Source organism: Paroedura picta, chromosome 5, assembly GCF_049243985.1.
Source record: "Paroedura picta isolate Pp20150507F chromosome 5, Ppicta_v3.0, whole genome shotgun sequence".
Lineage (NCBI taxonomy): Eukaryota > Metazoa > Chordata > Lepidosauria > Squamata > Gekkonidae > Paroedura > Paroedura picta.
The window spans coordinates 16,108,256-16,126,309 of NC_135373.1; the positions used below are offsets into that span (position 1 = coordinate 16,108,256).

The 18,054-nt window shown below is 47.5% G+C and overlaps 1 protein-coding gene and 1 non-coding gene across 3 annotated transcripts in view; both read right to left on the reverse strand.

The window, feature by feature from the left end:
• Positions 1-969: 969 nt before the first annotated feature.
• On the reverse strand, positions 970-1,041 carry TRNAA-GGC (transfer RNA alanine (anticodon GGC)). Its single transcript has one exon. It is a non-coding gene; the product is annotated as a tRNA-Ala (tRNA).
• Positions 1,042-1,321: 280 nt separating this feature from the next.
• Positions 1,322-18,054, reverse strand: part of BCL3 (BCL3 transcription coactivator) — a 34,281-nt gene continuing 17,548 nt past the window's right edge. The window contains exons 5-10 of one of the 2 annotated variants that reach the window (XR_013230926.1): positions 17,479-17,567; positions 9,723-9,800; positions 8,150-8,317; positions 4,444-4,552; positions 2,601-3,957; positions 1,322-2,464 (exon numbers count right to left, since the gene is read on the reverse strand). Coding sequence is in view for 1 of the 2 variants with exons in the window: in XM_077336657.1 (XP_077192772.1) it covers positions 3,443-3,957; positions 4,444-4,552; positions 8,150-8,317; positions 9,723-9,800; positions 17,479-17,567 (959 nt within the window). In the remaining variant the exon portion in view is untranslated. Of the gene's footprint in view, positions 3,958-4,443; positions 4,553-8,149; positions 8,318-9,722; positions 9,801-17,478; positions 17,568-18,054 lie in introns of both variants that reach the window. The other variant, XM_077336657.1, reaches the window with a different exon arrangement.

An 18,054-nucleotide genomic window follows, 5' to 3' on the forward strand; every position in this document is an offset into this window, starting at 1 on the left:
AGGGTTGCCAACCTCCAGGTGGTAACTGGAGATCTCCTGAAACCACAACTCAACTCCAGGCGACAGCAGCTTCCTTGGAGAAAATTGTTGGAAATAACTCTCTGTATGATGTCTCCTGACGTGAGACTCTAACAGGAACTCTCTTCACCATAGAGTTAGTGAGATACATAGGAACACTGACCACTCACCTTCGGATCTCACTGACCTGTCCCTAGAGGGCTAAATTCCTGTTTCCTGAGTCTTCCTCTCTCCTCCATCCCTCAAGCCTGCAACATGATGGATGCAGAGAGGCCTCCAGCATCTCTCCCCATCCAGCGGTTTAGATTAGAATAGGAATCTTCTCTTTACCTCTATTTTAGCTAAGCCTCCTGAAAGAAAAGCCTCAGGCTCTCTGCCCTGCCAGAGGAACTGGTTGGCCACTGTGTGATACTGGACTGGTCTGATCCAGCAGGGCTCTTCCTACGGTCTTGCAGAGCTTTTCGTCTTGTTTTCACTTTGTCCATGGATGAAACACCTGCCTGGGAGGAAATGGGAAGGACAGGACGAATCCATGCATTCACTTGTGGGTTTCCTCCAATAAGTCCAACAGTGCCCCTCCCTAAACCATTTCAGGTTAGGCAAAAGGCACAGAAAATGGCTTGGGGAGCAGAGTCCCCTTCCCTCCCTAAGTGGACCACAGGCCTGACCTTCTCAGACCCTGCAGTCCACCTGAATTACCACATGCACAATAATCGAGATGAAGTCACCCAATTGCAGCTCACTGTTATACAGGAGAAATGGTGGGGACCCCAGAACAACCCGTGAAGGATTACTCATGTGAACGGAATTGTTCAATGTATTTTTGAACAGATTAGAAAGAACTCCTGGAATTTTCTGCATGCCAAGCAGAGGCTCTACCCCTGAGCTCCAGCCCCACTTCATGGCTTTCCAGGGTCTCTTTCCCATCCCCTCCTGCCTGGTCCCTTTAATTGGAGATGCCGGGGATTGAAGCCGGGACCTTCTGCATGCCAAGCAGAGGCTCTTCCACTGAGCCACATCTCCCCCTGCCCTCAGGCACAGAACCAAGCACGCCCTGCAGATTCATGGACATGCCTGCTGGTCTCAAGGACAGCTGGTCACTTGAAAGGGAAGGAGATGCAGCAATCTCGGCATTCCGCTGAAAACCACAGGAAGTGAAAGTGTCCTTTTGAGACACCCCCCCCCCAGCACTGATGGGGCCTAATCCTGTATCTGTAACACACACAACATACACATTGGGGAGGCTTTGAGACGTAGAAAAAAATACTTTATTGACAAGTTAGAAGGGACTCCCCCCCCCCACTGCAGTTCAATCACCATCCTAGCCCCCCCTCCCCCTCCCCCAGTCTTCTGTAGCATGAGGGGGATGGAAGGTGCTCGTGTTCAAGTATTGATAAAAAGGCAGGAGAAATAACATCTGGGAAAGAGAAGTGAGGAGGGAGGGCAGGGAAGTCAGCCCCCCACCCCGGACCCTCGGGACCGTTTGGAGGCAGAAGGGCTACTCATTCCTGGGGGGTGGGGGTGGAGAGAAGGAATACCAACCACCCTGCTGTTCATGTTTTCACTGGTCAAAGGACCGGAAATAAATTCATGGACTGATGTTTAATGTTGGGTTTCAACGGAGGAAAATAAATAGCCCACCCCTCTTTCCCAGCGGGAAGCCCATCCTGGAATGGGGAGGAAGGAAGAGCACATGATCATGCAATCCCCCCCCCCCCCGCTCCCAGGGAGGGCTGGCCCAACACCTCCCCCCCCCCCCCACACTGACTAATAACCTCCGGCCGAATAACTTCCTCTAACGGCCAAACGCTTGCCTGGGAATTTCTGAAATTTCTGGCCTTGAAAATGCACCCGGCTTTTCTCTGTGGCTTCTTGAACGTTCAGAAAAAATCCCCCACGTCTCCCCCGCTGCCGCCTCCCCCCCCCTCTGCACCCTGCCCTTTTATTGTCATTCTTGACACAGATTGTTTGGCAACTATTAGGAAATCCTGTACTGACATTGGAGGGCCTTGGGGGTGGGAGGGGCGCTGGAGCTACAGCAACAGGAGCTTCACCCAGAAGACTTCCCCCAAAGTGCTAACAGATCCCTTTTGAAGTCTGTGTTTGTGTGTGTGTGTGTGTGTGTGTGTGTGTGTGTGTGTGTGTGTGCAGGGGGAGGGGACAGGTGTCTGGAAGCAGCCACAGCTAATACGCTTGATGAAGAGTTGGAACCTCCAGCGGTAGAGGCAGTATACCCCTGAATAGCAGTATACCCCTGAATAGCCGTGGCTGGGAGATCACAAGGGGGGGGGTTTACGTTCTTCCTTCCTTCAGTGGGGGTGGGGGAGGGAAACCAGCTCATATGAGTTCGATCCCGATGCATCCTGCTGCTTGTATTACACTCTGATGTGCTGCCTGCCGACAGCTGTGCCATCATACCCCTTCCACTAAAGCAGGGGTAGTCAAACTGTGGCCCTCCAGATGCCCATGGACTACAATTTCCAAGAGCCCCTGCTGGCAGCAGGGGCTCATGGGAATTGTAGTCCATGGATACTGGAGGGCCGCAGTTTGACTACCCCTGCACTAAAGCAGTGGTTCTCAACCTTCCTAATGCCAAGACCCTTTGATACAGTTCCTCCTGTTGTGGTGACCCCCAACCATAAAATTATGCAAGGGTTCTTTCTCAGAAATCAAACCAAAACTGTCCAATGGCATGAAGATCCATTGTGCATGATTGTATATAAAATGGTTTTTCCCCGGGTTTCTCTGTTCAGCTCTGCCTCTTGTCCCACCATGCCAATCTCGATTTTTCCCGCTGCTCCAGACAGACGAACGCTCTATCTCGATCTACCCCACAAGGCTGTTGTGTGGATGGTGCCCCCCCAGCCAAGCTGCTTGCCCTGCCGTGACCCTTGTGAAAGGGTCATTTGACCCCCAAAGGGGTCCCGACCCCCAGGTTGAGAACCTCTGGGAGACACACCACAGCGGTGCCGTTGCCCTGGGAGGGCCAGCTGAAGTCGCCACCTCTGTGTGGCTCTTGCAAGGGGGAGGGAAAGAGCGTGGGCTCCAACCTTCCCCCTGCCTCAGCCCTTCTAAAATGGTGGAACATCTGTCCCCAAAGAGGCAAGACCAAAAATGAACCCCTGGGTACATGGTTCAGGGCCAATGGACTGAAGCACCATTGGCTTGGGAGGCCAGGGGCGAATCGTGCATTGCTACAAACAAATGGAAGAAAAGAGGAAGGTTTTCAACCTCCAACAGGGGTTCAAGTGGGTTTTGGAATTCCAAAGCAGCAAACCCGTCTCCAGTTCTGCATGAGGGAACTGTAGCAGCAAAGGCAAACATCTCGGGGCGACCTTCTTGTCCGGCTGCTTTGTGAAGCTCGCTGCCCCAGCAAGGCCTCCCCTGGGTCCAAAGCAGACGGGAGTCCCTTCGTCTCTTGTTGTCAGCTCCCTCCTGGCCCACTGTCCCTGCCATGGAGCCGCTGTCCTTTGGGATCAGCATCCGGGGGGCTCTCAGCACCCAGCGGTGTCAGTGACGGATCCAACCCCACGCCCCTGGGGGGAATCTGGCCCATCAGGGATCCACGTGGCAGAGAGACGATGGCGGGAGCCAGGCTGACGGGAAGCAGCTGGACAGGATGGCTTGAGGGGTTATGATGGGAAGGCGGGAGAGAATACAGGGTCCCGTGGAACGCAGGATCCATCATGGTCTCTGGCAGCGGCAGAAAGAAATTTGGTTTGCTCACAAAGCCCGCCAGCTGTTCCGTTGTGGGTGGGGTCGGGCTTCTCTCCATTTTCACTCCACGCAAGGGGCTGGCTGCTGAGGTCCTGTGAGGCGAAGTCACGCTGTCTGACTTCTGGTGGGGTGCCGGGGGGGACTGTGCCGCCCTTGGGGGCTTCGGGGTCCGGGCAGGGCTCGGGGTGGTCGGGCAGGAATCCGGCGAGGCCCGCAGTGAGCCTGGAGGGAAAGGCAGAAGCAGAACGTCACACAACCAGGGCGCTTCTCGAAGACCGAGAACTAAAATCGATAAATTTATGCAATATAACTCAATCCATGATCTGCCAAAAGCTCAATATTCCCAGATATAGAAAGAAGCACGAGACAACTTGGCTCTCCATGTAAAAACATTGGTTGAAAGTAGTTACCAATGGCTGCTTTTTAAAATTCTCAGCAGAACAGGAAAAGTCCCCCCAAGCAAGCCGGCCTCTCCTTCCCTTAGAGACCCACTGATTAAATTTGCCCTCAGCATTCAAAATGGCTCCCACTGAATACAGTTTGTCAACCTGCCAATTAAAGGCTCCTGAACGTGTTAGCTGGAATCTGGGTGTGGGATCTATTACTACCCACGCAAGATCACCCCCCCCCCAGCCCTTTAATCCCTGAGTGAGCCGGCTGCTGGGCAGGGGAATACCCGTTCGCATGCTCACTGGCGCAGTAACTCACTGGGGCGGGCGGGCCGGATGCCAGGGGAGCTGTCGGTGCTGGTTGCCGGGAAGGAGGCCTCGCGGACGTGGTCGGGCCGGGAGGCCTTTCCTCTCAGGATGTCAGTCACCTGGGGAACAGGGGGACAGGTGAAACTCTCGATAGTGTCTTTGTGGCCAGAATCCTTCCCTAAAGCCTGGCCTGCTCTGAAGGGGTGATTCAGCCTCACTCAAGCCCTGTCCTCCTCCCCCTGCCCCCAGTCAGAAACAAAGCCCCCGGTCCTCAGAGAAGGGTGCCCAACCCCCCTTTTGAACCCACCGGGCAGCCTTGGAATTCTGACAGCCTGGTGGGAACAGCCACAAAATGGCCACCACAAAAATGGCTGCCATGGGAGGCGGAGCAAGCCACAGAATGGCTGCCACAGCTTTCCTTTGGCCACAAAGCGGAAATCCTTGTGCCGTGTGGGTGGCTGCCACCAAAGCAACCTTTAAGAAAAAATCTGCACAGGCCCAAGTCCCCAGCTAGGCCCTCCCACTGTCTAAAAACACCTGACAGCATCAGAAAAATTGCTGACTATTTTGCCCAGGGGCACCACCTTGTCCTAAGACAAGCCTCTCCCCCCATCTTCCAACATTCAGTTTCTCAGATGTCCAGAGCTTGCAAACACCACTTCTGGAAACAGGGCACCTTCTCAGCGCACTTCTAGATCGCAGCGGCGGCCCCTCTAGTCCAGCATCCAGTTTCATGTTGCTTGCGGCACCCGCTCGTGGGGAATTCCCCTGTTCTTGCTATCGAATGCATGAAGAAATACTTCCTTCTCTTCGCCCCAAATCGATTGCCGTCATCTCCACTAGAAGACTCCCCTCCCCTCCAAAATTCTCCTAACACAGAAGGGGCACAGATCCTCCTGACCCACTTTCTCTGCCCCACCTCTCATTTTTTAATCTGCTGTGGATTGCCCTTGGTTGCCTTTTAACTGTGCTCTTCCCTCCACAGAGCTTGAGGCTTCATATTACCCCTATAAGCCCTCTTCATATTACCCATACACCAACCCTGAGAGGTAGGCTAGACCAAGAGGGTTTGCTCCCAGGGTCACTCCATAAAGCAAGGGTAGTCCAAGTGCAGCTCTCCAGATGTCCATGGACTACAATTCCCATGAGCCCCTGCCAGCGAATGCTGGCAGGGGCTCATGGGAATTGTAGTCCATGGACATCTGGAGGGCCGCACTTGGACTACCCCTGTCATAAACTTTGTGGTGAAATATTTCCTGTTTGACGAAAGGAGTTCTGATTCCTGAAGGCTTATCGCCAAAAATCTTGTAGGACCACTGGCCTTGAATCTAGCTGTCTTCTACTGCAGACTTTCTGAAAGAACAGTCTAGAACTTCAAAGTCCTTTTCCCGCACTCAGAGCTGCCATGATGACAGGTTTGCCTCTGCCTCTTTGCACGGTGCTCAGCAGCAAGACCTCGTCCCTTTTGGCCAATTTCCCCAAGGGCATCTGGCACACGATGCCCATCGATCGCAGCTGAGGGCACCGCCATCAAGGCTGGATGAGGGGACTGATCCTGCTTGGTCGCTTTGCCCGACTTCCTCATCAGGGCCTCCTGCCAGGAGGCTGTTTCCCCACCTCCCGTTTGGGGAAGCTCTTTATGAAAAGCGAGGCAGTCATCTAAGTCAACCTGACCTTTCTCCGCTTCCATTTTTGGCACCGAAGGGACTGTAAAGTCAGAGAAGACGCCCAGAGAAAACACAGAGAAAGAGCTTGGCTGGCCACCCAGAAGCTGGGCGACAGGACACGGATTGGGCAGCTGAAGCCAGTTTGCCAGTTCTGCATTGTATTGCAAGGGCGTAAGCTGCTTTGAGACCTATGAGGCCTGCTGGATGACCCTGGGTGAGTCCCAGTTCTCTCAGAGCTCACCCAGCTGTTGTGAGGAAAGGAAGGGAAGGCGACTGTAAGCGTAACAAAAAAAACCCCCAGTTCTTTTCCTTCTTTGGGGTACCTGATTCAAATGGGAGGAACTGGCTGAATCAAAAGCACCTGATAGTTGGTCCTGGATTTCCCCCGTCTCACCAAAACAGGACTGCAAGTTATGCGAAACACAGACATGTCCAAAACTTACACATAAGGCCCAAGGAGGAAGTCAAGCTTTGCGCGCCGCTCTGGGGTAGTGCGGGGAGTCTCTCTCACTGGAATCTGGAAGACTCCAGATCCAAATCTCCCATTCTGCCCAGGGAGATTGGCCGGGTGCCCTGGGGCCAGCCACACACTCTGCCTATCCTCGCAAGGTGGTTGTAAGAATAAAATGGAAATTAGGGTTGTGCACTCTGGCACGTTTCGGCCGCTTTGGTGAGCACCGCACCTTGAGGCGGCCAGCGCTGTGGCACTGGCTGCCTCAGGCTGCGATGCTCACCAAAGCGGCCGAAGTGTGCTAGGGCACACAACCCTAGAGGTAAGCTTTCCCCACTGTGGAAGAAGGTGGGCCATCACTGAAATGGAAAGAAGATGAAAAATGAAACGGTGAAGGAATTGGAGGAACACGGGGCCAAGTTGGGATTTGTGTGCTGTTTAGAGCAGAGGACCAGGATGGCGAAAAGGAACTGGGTTTTTCGTCCCTCAAAGCAGTTCACAATCATCTTCTCTTCCACAACAGACACCCTATAAGGGAGGTGAGGCGGGGAGAGCTCTGAGGAAACTGCTCTGCGAGAACAGCCCTAAGAGATCTGGGACTGGCCCAAGGTCACCCAGCTGGCTCGTATGGAGGCGGTGTGGGGAATCTCCAGATTAACAGCTGCTGGTCTTTTATCACGACACCATGCCTGGTCTAGACCTGGGTTCGAATGCTGACTTGACCACATATTGAACCAATGAAATAACTGAATGAAAATGAAAAATAAATAAATTAAAAAAAAAAACTCCTCCTTAAATCCAGTTCCTGCATAGAATTTTCTCCCTGAGGAATGTTTTGTATTTGTTGCTCATATGAGATTTCCGGACTCTTGTGTCTTCTGAAGCCAGGAGCCCAGTTCTGGCTGAGAAGCAGCCCAGAGAGCCACAAACAGGGGCAGGGTCGACCAGGAAGTGCTCCTGCCCAATTACTGGGAGCTGTGCAAGAATACTGCCATTCCTACTGCAGGAAACAGAGAAGACCTGTCCAACCTGAAAGGAGAGTCCTGTGATTCAGTTCCACTTCCTTTCCCCGCGGGGAGCACAGCAAGCCTACCTGGTGTTCCTTGTAAACATTCCTTTTATATTGTTTTTGTAGAACAGACATCTCAGTTCCTCCATACAAGTTTCAGGGATTTGCAAATGCGAAATTTTGGCTCTGGTTTCTGGGTTTACTGCTATTCTGCCAAGCCAGGGGGCCTCTGTGTTTTTTGCGGGGCCCATAGGAATGGTGACAGGGGGTGGTGGGCACAGCCCCCAAATGGTGGTGGCAGGGGGCAGAGCCAGCCGAAAATGGTTGCTGCAGCTTATTTATGTTTATTTATTATATTTATATACCGCCCTCCCCGGAGGCTTACTTTCAGCCACACAGCAAAGAGGCTTCTGCCAAAGCAACATGCTTGCAAACCGGCACAACGAATCCGACCTCCAGCAGCCAATCAATAGCGAAATCCCCACCTAGCCCCGCCCACTTTTGAGAAAGCTCAGTGGGTGGCAGGAAAGGGGGTGAGGTTGACCAAGCCCCTTCCCACCCACCTCAGCACCACGACCCACACTCTTACCCGCTTGTTCTTGGCCACCATCAGCGGGGTGTCGTTGTGATAGTTTTTTAAACTGCCATCCGCCCCGTTCCGCACCAGGAGCCTCAGGGCCTCCAGAAATCCCCGTCCACTGGCCGCATGGAGAGCCGTGTTCCCCCCGTACGACTGGGCGTTCACGTTCGCCCCATGCTACAAAGCAAAGGCAAACACTCATGTTTATGAACACCTAGGTTCTCACTCTTGAGGAGCACAGTAGAAAAAGAAGAGGCGGGGAGGAACTGGATGTGGGATTTAGGACTCTGGTGCTGCATGTTACAAATCTCCCTTTTTGATTTTGCAGAGGAAAGCTTCTAGCTCTCAAGATCCCAGAAGCTTCCTTGAAAGTGGGAAGTCAATAACTTGTGTCACAGGATGGGGGTGGCATCCGTCAACATCCCCTCTCATTTTTTCCCCCTCTTGAGCTGAGCAGTTCACACAGAAAACAGCCGAGAAAGCTCAGCTTCAAGGCAACACCAGCATCTGGTGCAACGCAGACAGGCTTCCCCACCAACCCCACCTTGGGTTTTAACTCTGTCCAGAACCAGGGGCCATTCCGCACCCGATAAATATAGTGAAATTATTATCTTCTGCAGACGCCATATTTTTGACATTCTGCATGATGACGCCAACATCCAGAGTCCAAGCAGCAAACCAGTAGCTACATCCTCCATGTTAAAGTATTCGCTGGGGAATTGCATAAAGTGGATCCCCAAAACTATGTAGCGCAAGCTAGAGGAGAGCAACCAGCATGCCAAATGCCAAGGAAATGTGCGGAGCCAAAGTAGCACTATCTCTGCCTCCAGTTCCTGCCCTCACTCCCGCCTCGCTCTCCCTTCTCCCGGAAAGGTTTTTTTTAGAGCAAACAGCCTGGAGCAATGAATAGGTGTTAAATCATTCAGGCAAAGCCATACCCCCCCCACTAGGTAAAACACAAAGCATGCCTCCCTAAACTACCCTCCCCCAAAAAATCAGGCTTGAGATTAATTTTTGAAAGATTTAGGGCTCTTGATTCCAGAAGGGGAGGCAGTAAAGTAAGCACTATGCATCTATAATCAGATGCATAGGCGTCTCAACTGAGAAGTTTTACTTTAAAAAATAGCTGGCACTGCGGGCCCTTTAAAACATATAGAAAAGTGATTGGCTGCCTGGCTTGACTGACAGGCGGAGGAGAGTCACGTGTAAAGTGTGTTGCTCTCTTCCGCCCTTCTGTGCAGGCATGCAGAGTGCTAAGCAGCGCAAGAAGGCGGCACAGGGCCAGAAGGTGAGGAATGGCCAGAGGTAGGCTTGTGCACTTCGGCGTGCTTTGGCTGCTTTGGCGGCCTTTCAAACCCAAGGCAGCTGCCTCAGGCTTGAATGGCCACCAAAGCAGCCAAAGCGCAGCAACGCGCACAAGCCTAGCCGGTGGCATCTTATTTTTTAGCATTACACCATTTCGCTGGCATAACGCTATTGTTTTCAATGTGCGGAACTGCCCTTGAAGCTTTCTTGACCAAGAGCAACAACCCCCACTAAATCCTAGATCAAGTCAGAAGCAGACAAGAAGAACCGCCTTTACCTGTAGTAAGAGCTCCACTATCTCCAAATTATTATTCTCCACGGCATGCAGAAGCGGGGACCTTCCACTCTTAATGTCCTGAAACAAGAAAAGGCCATTGAGGTTTGATCTAATAGCGCACAGGCGTCCCCTGTGCCTCAAACTAGGCACTGCTCAAGAGAGCTACAGCAGAGAAATTGGATTCTAATGAAGGGGAAACGTCTGCAAATTCACCGGGTATATCTTGCCTGTCCACACGAAGTCCTTCATACCTTCGACTCTCACACCCATACAGGCTAGCCAGCTCTGGGTTGGGAAATGCCAGGAGAGTTAGGGGAGCAGGAAGTGAGCAGGATTTGGGGCCCAATGGAACATGCTGCCATATAGTCTAACCACCAAGCCAGCCATTTTCTCCACGGGAACAGATCTCTTCAGTCTGAAGAAAAAGAGTTTTTTCTATCGTGCTTTTAATGACCCAAACTAACACTTTTTCCCTTCCTCTCCTCACACTGCTGGTGGGGCTGAGAAAGTTCTGAGAGTTACTCCACGAGGACAGCCCTAAGAGAACTGCATCTGGCCCAAGGTCACCCAGATGGCTGCATGTGGAGGAGTGGGGAAACATACCCGGTTCTCCAGATTAGGGGCCGCTGCCCTTAACTTCTGCACCCACCTTTCTCACCTTTTTTTCCATTGACAAACCCCTGAAACATTCTTCAGGCTTCGAGATACCCCAGAAGTAGCACGATGGTGTGGAATGTGGTTAGGAAGCAGAGTTGTGGACACGCCCACCCGGGGCCCCTCCCCTTCCCACCCCCTCCAGGCCCATCATTGGCCATTTGGGGAGGGCTGGGTGGGTTGAAATGACCATATATGATGATATCGCCTGATAAATGCATAACAAATTTTATATAGATATATAGATATAGATAAATTAATCAACTCCCACCCGTTCAGGAAACCCTTCCAGGGACATCAAGAAACTCCAGGGCTGTTTCATCAAACCCTGATTAGAAAGCCTGCTCTACCCTATGCGGGGCCCTGGAGATGAACTATAATTCCAGGGGATCCCCAGCCTCTCCCTGGGATCTGGCATCCCTACATCCACCTAACAGAATTAAGATCCATACCGCATTTTACCAACTTGTCAACAAGAATATCTTGTGGAACCTTATCAAAAGCGTAACTGAAATCAAGATAAACTATATCCACAGCATTCCCCTGATCTAGCAAGGTAGTTACTTTCTCAAAAAAAGAGATAAGGTTAGTCTGACATGACTTGTTCTTGAGAAAGCTGGGCTGACTCTTAGTATCCACAGCCATCTGCTCTAGCTGCTCAAGGACTGACAGTCTGATGATTTGTTCTAAAATGTTGCCAGGCTCTTGTTGTTAAACTGATGGCTTGGTAGATACCCAGATCTTCCTTTTTCCCCTTCCTGTAGATGAGGACAACATCTGTCTGCCTATAATCTTCTGGCATGTCACCTGTTCTTCAAGAATTGCCAAAAATAATGGACAGAGGTTCAGAAATCACATTTGCAAGTTCTTTTAGTACCCTTGAATGCAATTCATCTGGCCCAGAAGACTTAGTTTCATTTAAAGAAACTAGGTGTTTATGGACTAGTCCTACAGTGATCCTAGTCTGCAACTCCCATCCGTCAACATGTGATATGATTTTGCCACAACAAGCACAATTTCCCTCACAAGAGAAGTAGGAATTGAGTTCAACCTTCTCTTCATCACCTGCTACAATTTCACTTTCTTGTTCCTGCAATGGTCCTGCCATGTCCCTATTCTTTTTCTTACTCTGAACATAACTAAAGAACCCTTTTTTGATGTGCTTAGCATTTCCATTGTGCAGTTCATACTGAGCTTTAGCTTTTCTAACACTGTCCCTTCAAGCATTGGTTATTTATTTATATTCCTCCTTGGTTATAATTTTTTTCAAAGCATCAATCGAGCAAAAGAAAAACAAACTGGGGATAATGAACTTATCTATTTAAAAGACATTCCGATTAACGGATTTTTAGAAGAACATCGTAAAATTCTGACTCAGAGTTTTAACTCAAGAATTAAATGACGCCATTACAATGGAAAAATGGGCAAATGAGAACAAGATGCAATTTAATAAAGATAAGTGTAAAGTTCTGCATCTGGGTCAGAAAAATGAAAAGCATGCCTACTGGATGGGGGATACGCTTCTAGGTAGCACTGTGTGTGAACGAGACCTTGGGGTACTTGTGGATTGTAAACTAAACGTGAGCAGGCAGTGTGATGCAGCGGTAAAAAAGGCAAATGCCATTTTGGGCTGTAACCACATCGCATCAAAATCACAAGATGTCATAGTCCCATTGTATACGGCACTGGTCAGACCACACCTGGAGTACTGTGTGCAGTTCCGGAGGCCTCACTTCAAGAAGGACGTAGATAAAATTGAAAGGGTACAGAGGAGAGCGACGAAGATGATCTGGGGCCAAGGGACCAAGCCCCATAAAGATAGATTGAGGGACTTGGGAATGTTCAGCCTGGAGAAAAGGAGGTTTAGAGGGGACATGATAGCCCTCTTTAAGTATTTGAAAGGTTGTCACTTGGAGGAGAGCAGGATGCTGTTCCCATTGGCTGCAGAGGTAAGGACACGCAGTAATGGGTTTGAACTACAAGTACAACGATATAGGCTAGATATCAGGAAAACATTTTTCACAGTCAGAGCAGTTCAGCAGTGGAATAGGCTGCCTAAGGAGGTGGTGAGCTCCCCCTCACTGGCAGTCTTCAAGCAAAGGCTGGATACACACTTTTCTTGGATGCTTTAGGATGCTTAGGGCTGATCCTGCGTTGAGCAGGGGGTTGGACTAGATGGCCTCTGTGGTCCCTTCCAACTCTATGATTCATTGCAGCCTTGAAGTTACAAAAGGCACCAGAGGGGCTTTTGGTGGCTTATTACAAAAAAAACCTAGCATAAGTGGTCATGCCACCTTTGCTTCAGATAATTCATGATGTAATGATGCAATACAGATAAGAAATTGCCAGATTCTTGACAACAGGCATCAATAACCTTCATTCACAAGGAAGGACCTCTCTCTCTCTGCTTAACATCGATTACAAGATTTTTGCTAAGGCTAAGGTATTAGCTGAAAGATTAAAGATGTATTGGTGAGGTAGTACACCTGGACCAAACAGGTTTCATGCCAAAAACATAAGTTAAAAACAATATCTGTTTAGTTCTAAATGCTATGGATTTTGGATGTAGAAATAAACAACCTGCAGCATTTATTTTCTTGGATGCTGGAAAAGCATTTGACAATGTTTTGTGGACATTTTTGTAAGCAACTCTTCAAACATTAGAATGTGGTGAAAAGTTTTTGTGTTTGATACAGCACATTTATTCTGCTCAGGAAGCAAGAATAATGGTTAATGGAAAGCTTAACTAAGGACAATATCCAAATTAGTAAAGGTACCAGGCAAGTGCCCCGTTGTCTAACCTAGAATTAGAAATGTTAGCAGCCAGGATTCGAGAAACTGATAAGCTCTCTGAGCTAAACGTTGATGGAGAAGAATTTAAGATAAAAAGCTATGCAGATGATGTTGTATGTGTATTAACTAATCCTATGTTTTCCATTAGAATGCTGTTTGATTTATTGAAAGAATTCAGTGCACCTTCAGGTTATAAGGTAAATAGAGGTAAAACTAAAATCATTCTGCTTGGAGTATCAGATTTAGATGCAAAGCTTATTAGAGACAATTGTGGGTCTGAAGTTAACCCAGAGACGGAAAAATAATTAGGGGTTCATATTGGAAGTGATTCTAATAAATTATTTGAAAATAACTATAGTAAGCTTTGGAAAAAGTACAACAAAATCCATCAAAGTGGACACAGGTGAGGCTATCCTGGTCCACTTGCATTGCTACATTCAAAATGAACATTCTACCTAAATTCAACTTTTTATTCCAAGTGTTACTGCTGCAAATTAAGGATCTGACAATTTATAAATAGCAATCTGAAGTGAACAAATTTTCCTGGGATTACAAGAGACAAAGAATTGCCTTTAAAATCCTTCAGGATGAAAATAAAAGAGGAGGACAAGGTAGTCCTAATTTAAAACTCTATTTGCATGCTGCAACACTCACGGCTGTTGGAGAATGGGTTAGAGACCCGATGTCCAGAGACTTAATTTTGGAGAAAGCGGGCTGGGAAGCAGGATTTCATAGTATTCTTTGGCCCTCACCAAAGTTGAAAGCAAAGAAAAAAACCAAGTTTCAATTAATGGTCTGCTACTATGATGAACATATGGAATAGATATAAACAAAAACTGTCACCTTTTCCATCACTGATTAAATCTCCAACTGAGGCCTTCTTCAGCAGAGTACAACAAAAAAAATGACTGTCTAAAATATAAAGACTTGACAAATTCAGGAGAATTAAAGAGTCTACAAATATTTTAAAAAGAGGGAGTGGAATTTCAATGGTTAGAATACAATCAAGTCTCCTTCGGATTTAAATCTGAATTTTCGAAATGGGCTGATGTGAAAACTCCGCTTTCAGAATTTGAGAATATCTTATTTCAAGGAAAACCACATTTACAAAGTCAAATTTATAAATTGTTGTTGAAATATGAAACTGAAACCGAACATGTATGATTAAATGGATACAGAACATAGAGATTAACATTACAATAGGGGACTGGGAATGTATATGAACTAAAATTCCTAACTGCCAAATCTTAAAAGAAAATTGGTATAAGAAGTTTTATAGATGCTATATTACACCCAAAGCAATTAGCAGAATAGCCAAGGGGTATAATGATGCTTGTTGGAAATGTAATTAAAAAGTGGGTTCCTTCCTTCATATGTGGTGGAGATGTGGAAGTTTTGGATAAAAACGCATGATATATTAGAAGGGATGTTTAATGCTAATTTTTCTTTAAGACCAGAATACATGCTGTTAAGCTTGTGTCCAGAAAATCTACCACTGCAAACAATATACTTTCTAAATGTAATGTTGGTAGCGAGATTGGTGTTAGCCCAAAACTGGAAACTACCAGAAATACCACCTTTATCGCTTTGGTTTGATAAAATGGTTGAACTTTCAAAAATGGCCAAACTTACCAGCATAGTTAATAGAAAACTACCAGAAGAATATCAAGAACAATGGCATTTTTAAACAGATTATCTTGCTAAATAGAAACTAGATTTTGGGTGGAGCTGGATCTCAGGGGGGGAGGGGATTGGGGTACAGGGGAAAACATGTACCATATATACTTGCATATAAGCTGACTCGCATATAATTCGAGGTACCTAATTTTACCACAAAATCTGGGCAAACTTACTGACTTGCATATAACCTGAAGGTGAGAAATGCAGGAGCTACTGGTAAACTTACAGGGTGGCCTAAGTGCTTAATCCATGCTCCATCATCACAGGCTCTCCCATCCACCCCCGCCCCCAACAAATACAGAAAAGTCAAGAAGATGAATAGCTGCTGGTTTTTGTACCCCACTTGCAAACCACCCCGTATTGAGTCTGCCATGAAAACGCTAGAGGGCGTCACCCCAAGGGTCAGACATGACTCGGTGCTTGCACAGGGGATACCTTTCCCTTTCCCTTTCCACTAACCAAAGGAGTCTCAAAGCGGCTTTCCTTCCTCTCTTGATGCCAGACACCCTGAGAGAGCACTGACAGAACTGCTCTGTGAGAACAGCTCTGCCAGGAGAACCAAACAGTGCCCGCCAGGACAGCAAACCAGAGCAGAACAACAACCCAAAGTTGGCAACCTACTACAACAAGTGCAACAGCTACAAAACTGGGAGAATGGACAACTCTTAACTACAGCTTCAGTGCCCCCCAGAACAAAACACTGAAAGAAAGAACTATAAAACTGAACACTGAAAGAAAGAACTGTAAAAATCAACTTTTAAAAGAAACACAACCCCAAGAAGAAAAGGCAAACAATGTTGCCCCTCAGATGAAAGAAGAAACGCTAGAAGAAAGAAGCAATAAATCCCAAAGCACCCCCAAAACCCACTCCACCCCACCCACAGAAACCAAAAAGTAGTTTGGAAGAAGTGATTAAGAAGAGGAAGAAGTGAAATCAAAAGGGAAAAAAAGACCAGAGTCCCTCAGTCAAACCGTTGATGTCCTACAAGCTGCCAGAGCAAGCTCAGCTTACAGTACACATTTGCAAAAGGCCATGCAATGTATGGCTGGCTGGAGCAGGCTTTTATTTAAGTTACCATATATACCTGCGTATAAGCCGAGGAAGGCTTTTTCAGTGTGAAAAAAGGTGCTGAAAAACTAGGCTTATGTGTGAGTATGGAGGGTATTCAACCATGCAGGTATGCTTATTTTTTCTATTCTGTTCTTTTATGAAAATAAAAACATATAAAAAGAAGAAGAAGAAGAAAAAGAAGAGAACTTTATAATCTGGTCTAGAAGGAGCTCATCCAAGTCCTCTGTCTATGAGTATAGGTTCCTGAAGCTAGGATCCCATGATTGTAATTCTGCTTCATTTGATTTGTCATGCTAACAGTTTTGCTTTGCTTCAATTGTTCCTATATTGCTGGTTGGTTCTACAACCCACATCCTGTATCATTGTTTACCGACTGTCCCATCTTTTCGATTGTATTGACTCACTCTGTGTAACCTGCATTGAATCCCAGTGAGAAAAGCGGCCTCTATATAATGCAAATAAATATGGGTGGGAAGAGTCTGCCCAAATACTGGTGTGTCCCCAGTAGTTAAGGGAAAAACAAAGTTTGCACCATCATCGACTCTGGAAGAGACCACCAACATCCAGAGAAAACTGCCTGTTATTTTATTGCGTCTGAGAATTCTGCTTTATTGCAAAAATTAGCATCTAGTGAGGGAAACAGAATTAAGAATCCTGCAAAGTGAAGTTTATTGTGATACTTTTAAAAAGGAGAAAGCTGGTACTTGGGAGCAGCCTGCAAGTTGTAGGGAAAGCATGTGGTAAGTTTTTGGTGCAAAACTATTACCTTCAGCATGTCTGGATTTGCACATTACGTTTTTTGTTGGAATCTTCAAGCTTTTGTGCTTGGCAGTTGAGGAGGGGGAAAGCCACTTCCTCCCAAAATAGGGAAAATATTCTGGAAAGCACTGAAAATCCAAAATTTACTGAACTGGAAAAAAAACCCCAAATCCATGAACATTTCCCGCATGAGCTAACCTATCTTGGTGTCGTGGTTAAGAGCAGATGTCAGGGGGCTCAGCTCCCTCTCCACATGACCGGTAGTGAAACAAAAAGGTTACACAAAGAGTTGGTTGGAAGTGTCCCAGCTTCAGGTTGAGGTGGGCAGGGTTAAAGGGAGGGAGGGGCTTCAGTAGGGTAGAATGTCATAGACTCCCTTTTTCAAAGCAGCCATTTTCTCTAGCTGAACTGATCTCTGGAGAGCCGTCGTAAGAGCAGGAGATTTCCAGCCATCTCCAGGAAGTGGGTAACCTAGTGAAAACTCGGCTACACAATACACAACGAAGAAATTACTTTGGCGGGTGGACTCTGTGGCATCAAACTCCACAGGGTTCCCTCCCATCTCCAAGCCTGACCCTCCTTGGACTCCACCCCAAAACCTCCAGGAAATCCCCAGCCTTGAGATGGCATCCTAAAACAGGCATGCACGAACAATGCCAATTAAGCAAACAAGGAGGAGAATTCCATTTAATTAAATGCCAGGTTCCAAATGTCCTTTTCCCAACACAGACTGATCCAGAACTGTCTCCAGTCAGCTCTCTCTTTCTCTCTCAAGACAACTCTCGAACCCGCACTCACCACAGCATCCACGTCTGCCCCGTGCCCCAGCAGAGTGAGAATCATGTCAGGATTAGAGGTGGCCACGGCTACATGGAGGGGAGTAAAACCTGGAGAGAGAAAAAGACCGGGACATTTTGAAGCTGGCTGGATGTAGACCTGAGGTGAGGGGAAGTCCTGGCTTCATCTCAGTCAGTCTCCCTGCTCCAACAGGAACTGTGAGCAAATGGGGTACACGAATGATTATGAAGCTGCCTTATTCTGAATCAGTAGGCAAGAAAAGGTAGTTTTCAAGCTGGCGATGACAAAAACTTTATTCCAACAATATAAACTGTTATAAGCAGAACGAGTTCTTAGGTGCAACAGCCTTGTTTTCCGTTTTACTTCATTAGTGAACAATATCAGAATATATGTCTTCATGCAGACCTTCCATGTAAACCACCCAGAGCCGTAAAGAATGGGAGGTATAAAAATCCAAATAGATAATGAAATAATGAAATGAATAAATGAATAAAACAAATAATATATATGTATATTTTTATATATAATTAAAGTTGTTTTCTACCTTATCAATATAGTATAGTATTTCTTAATTGG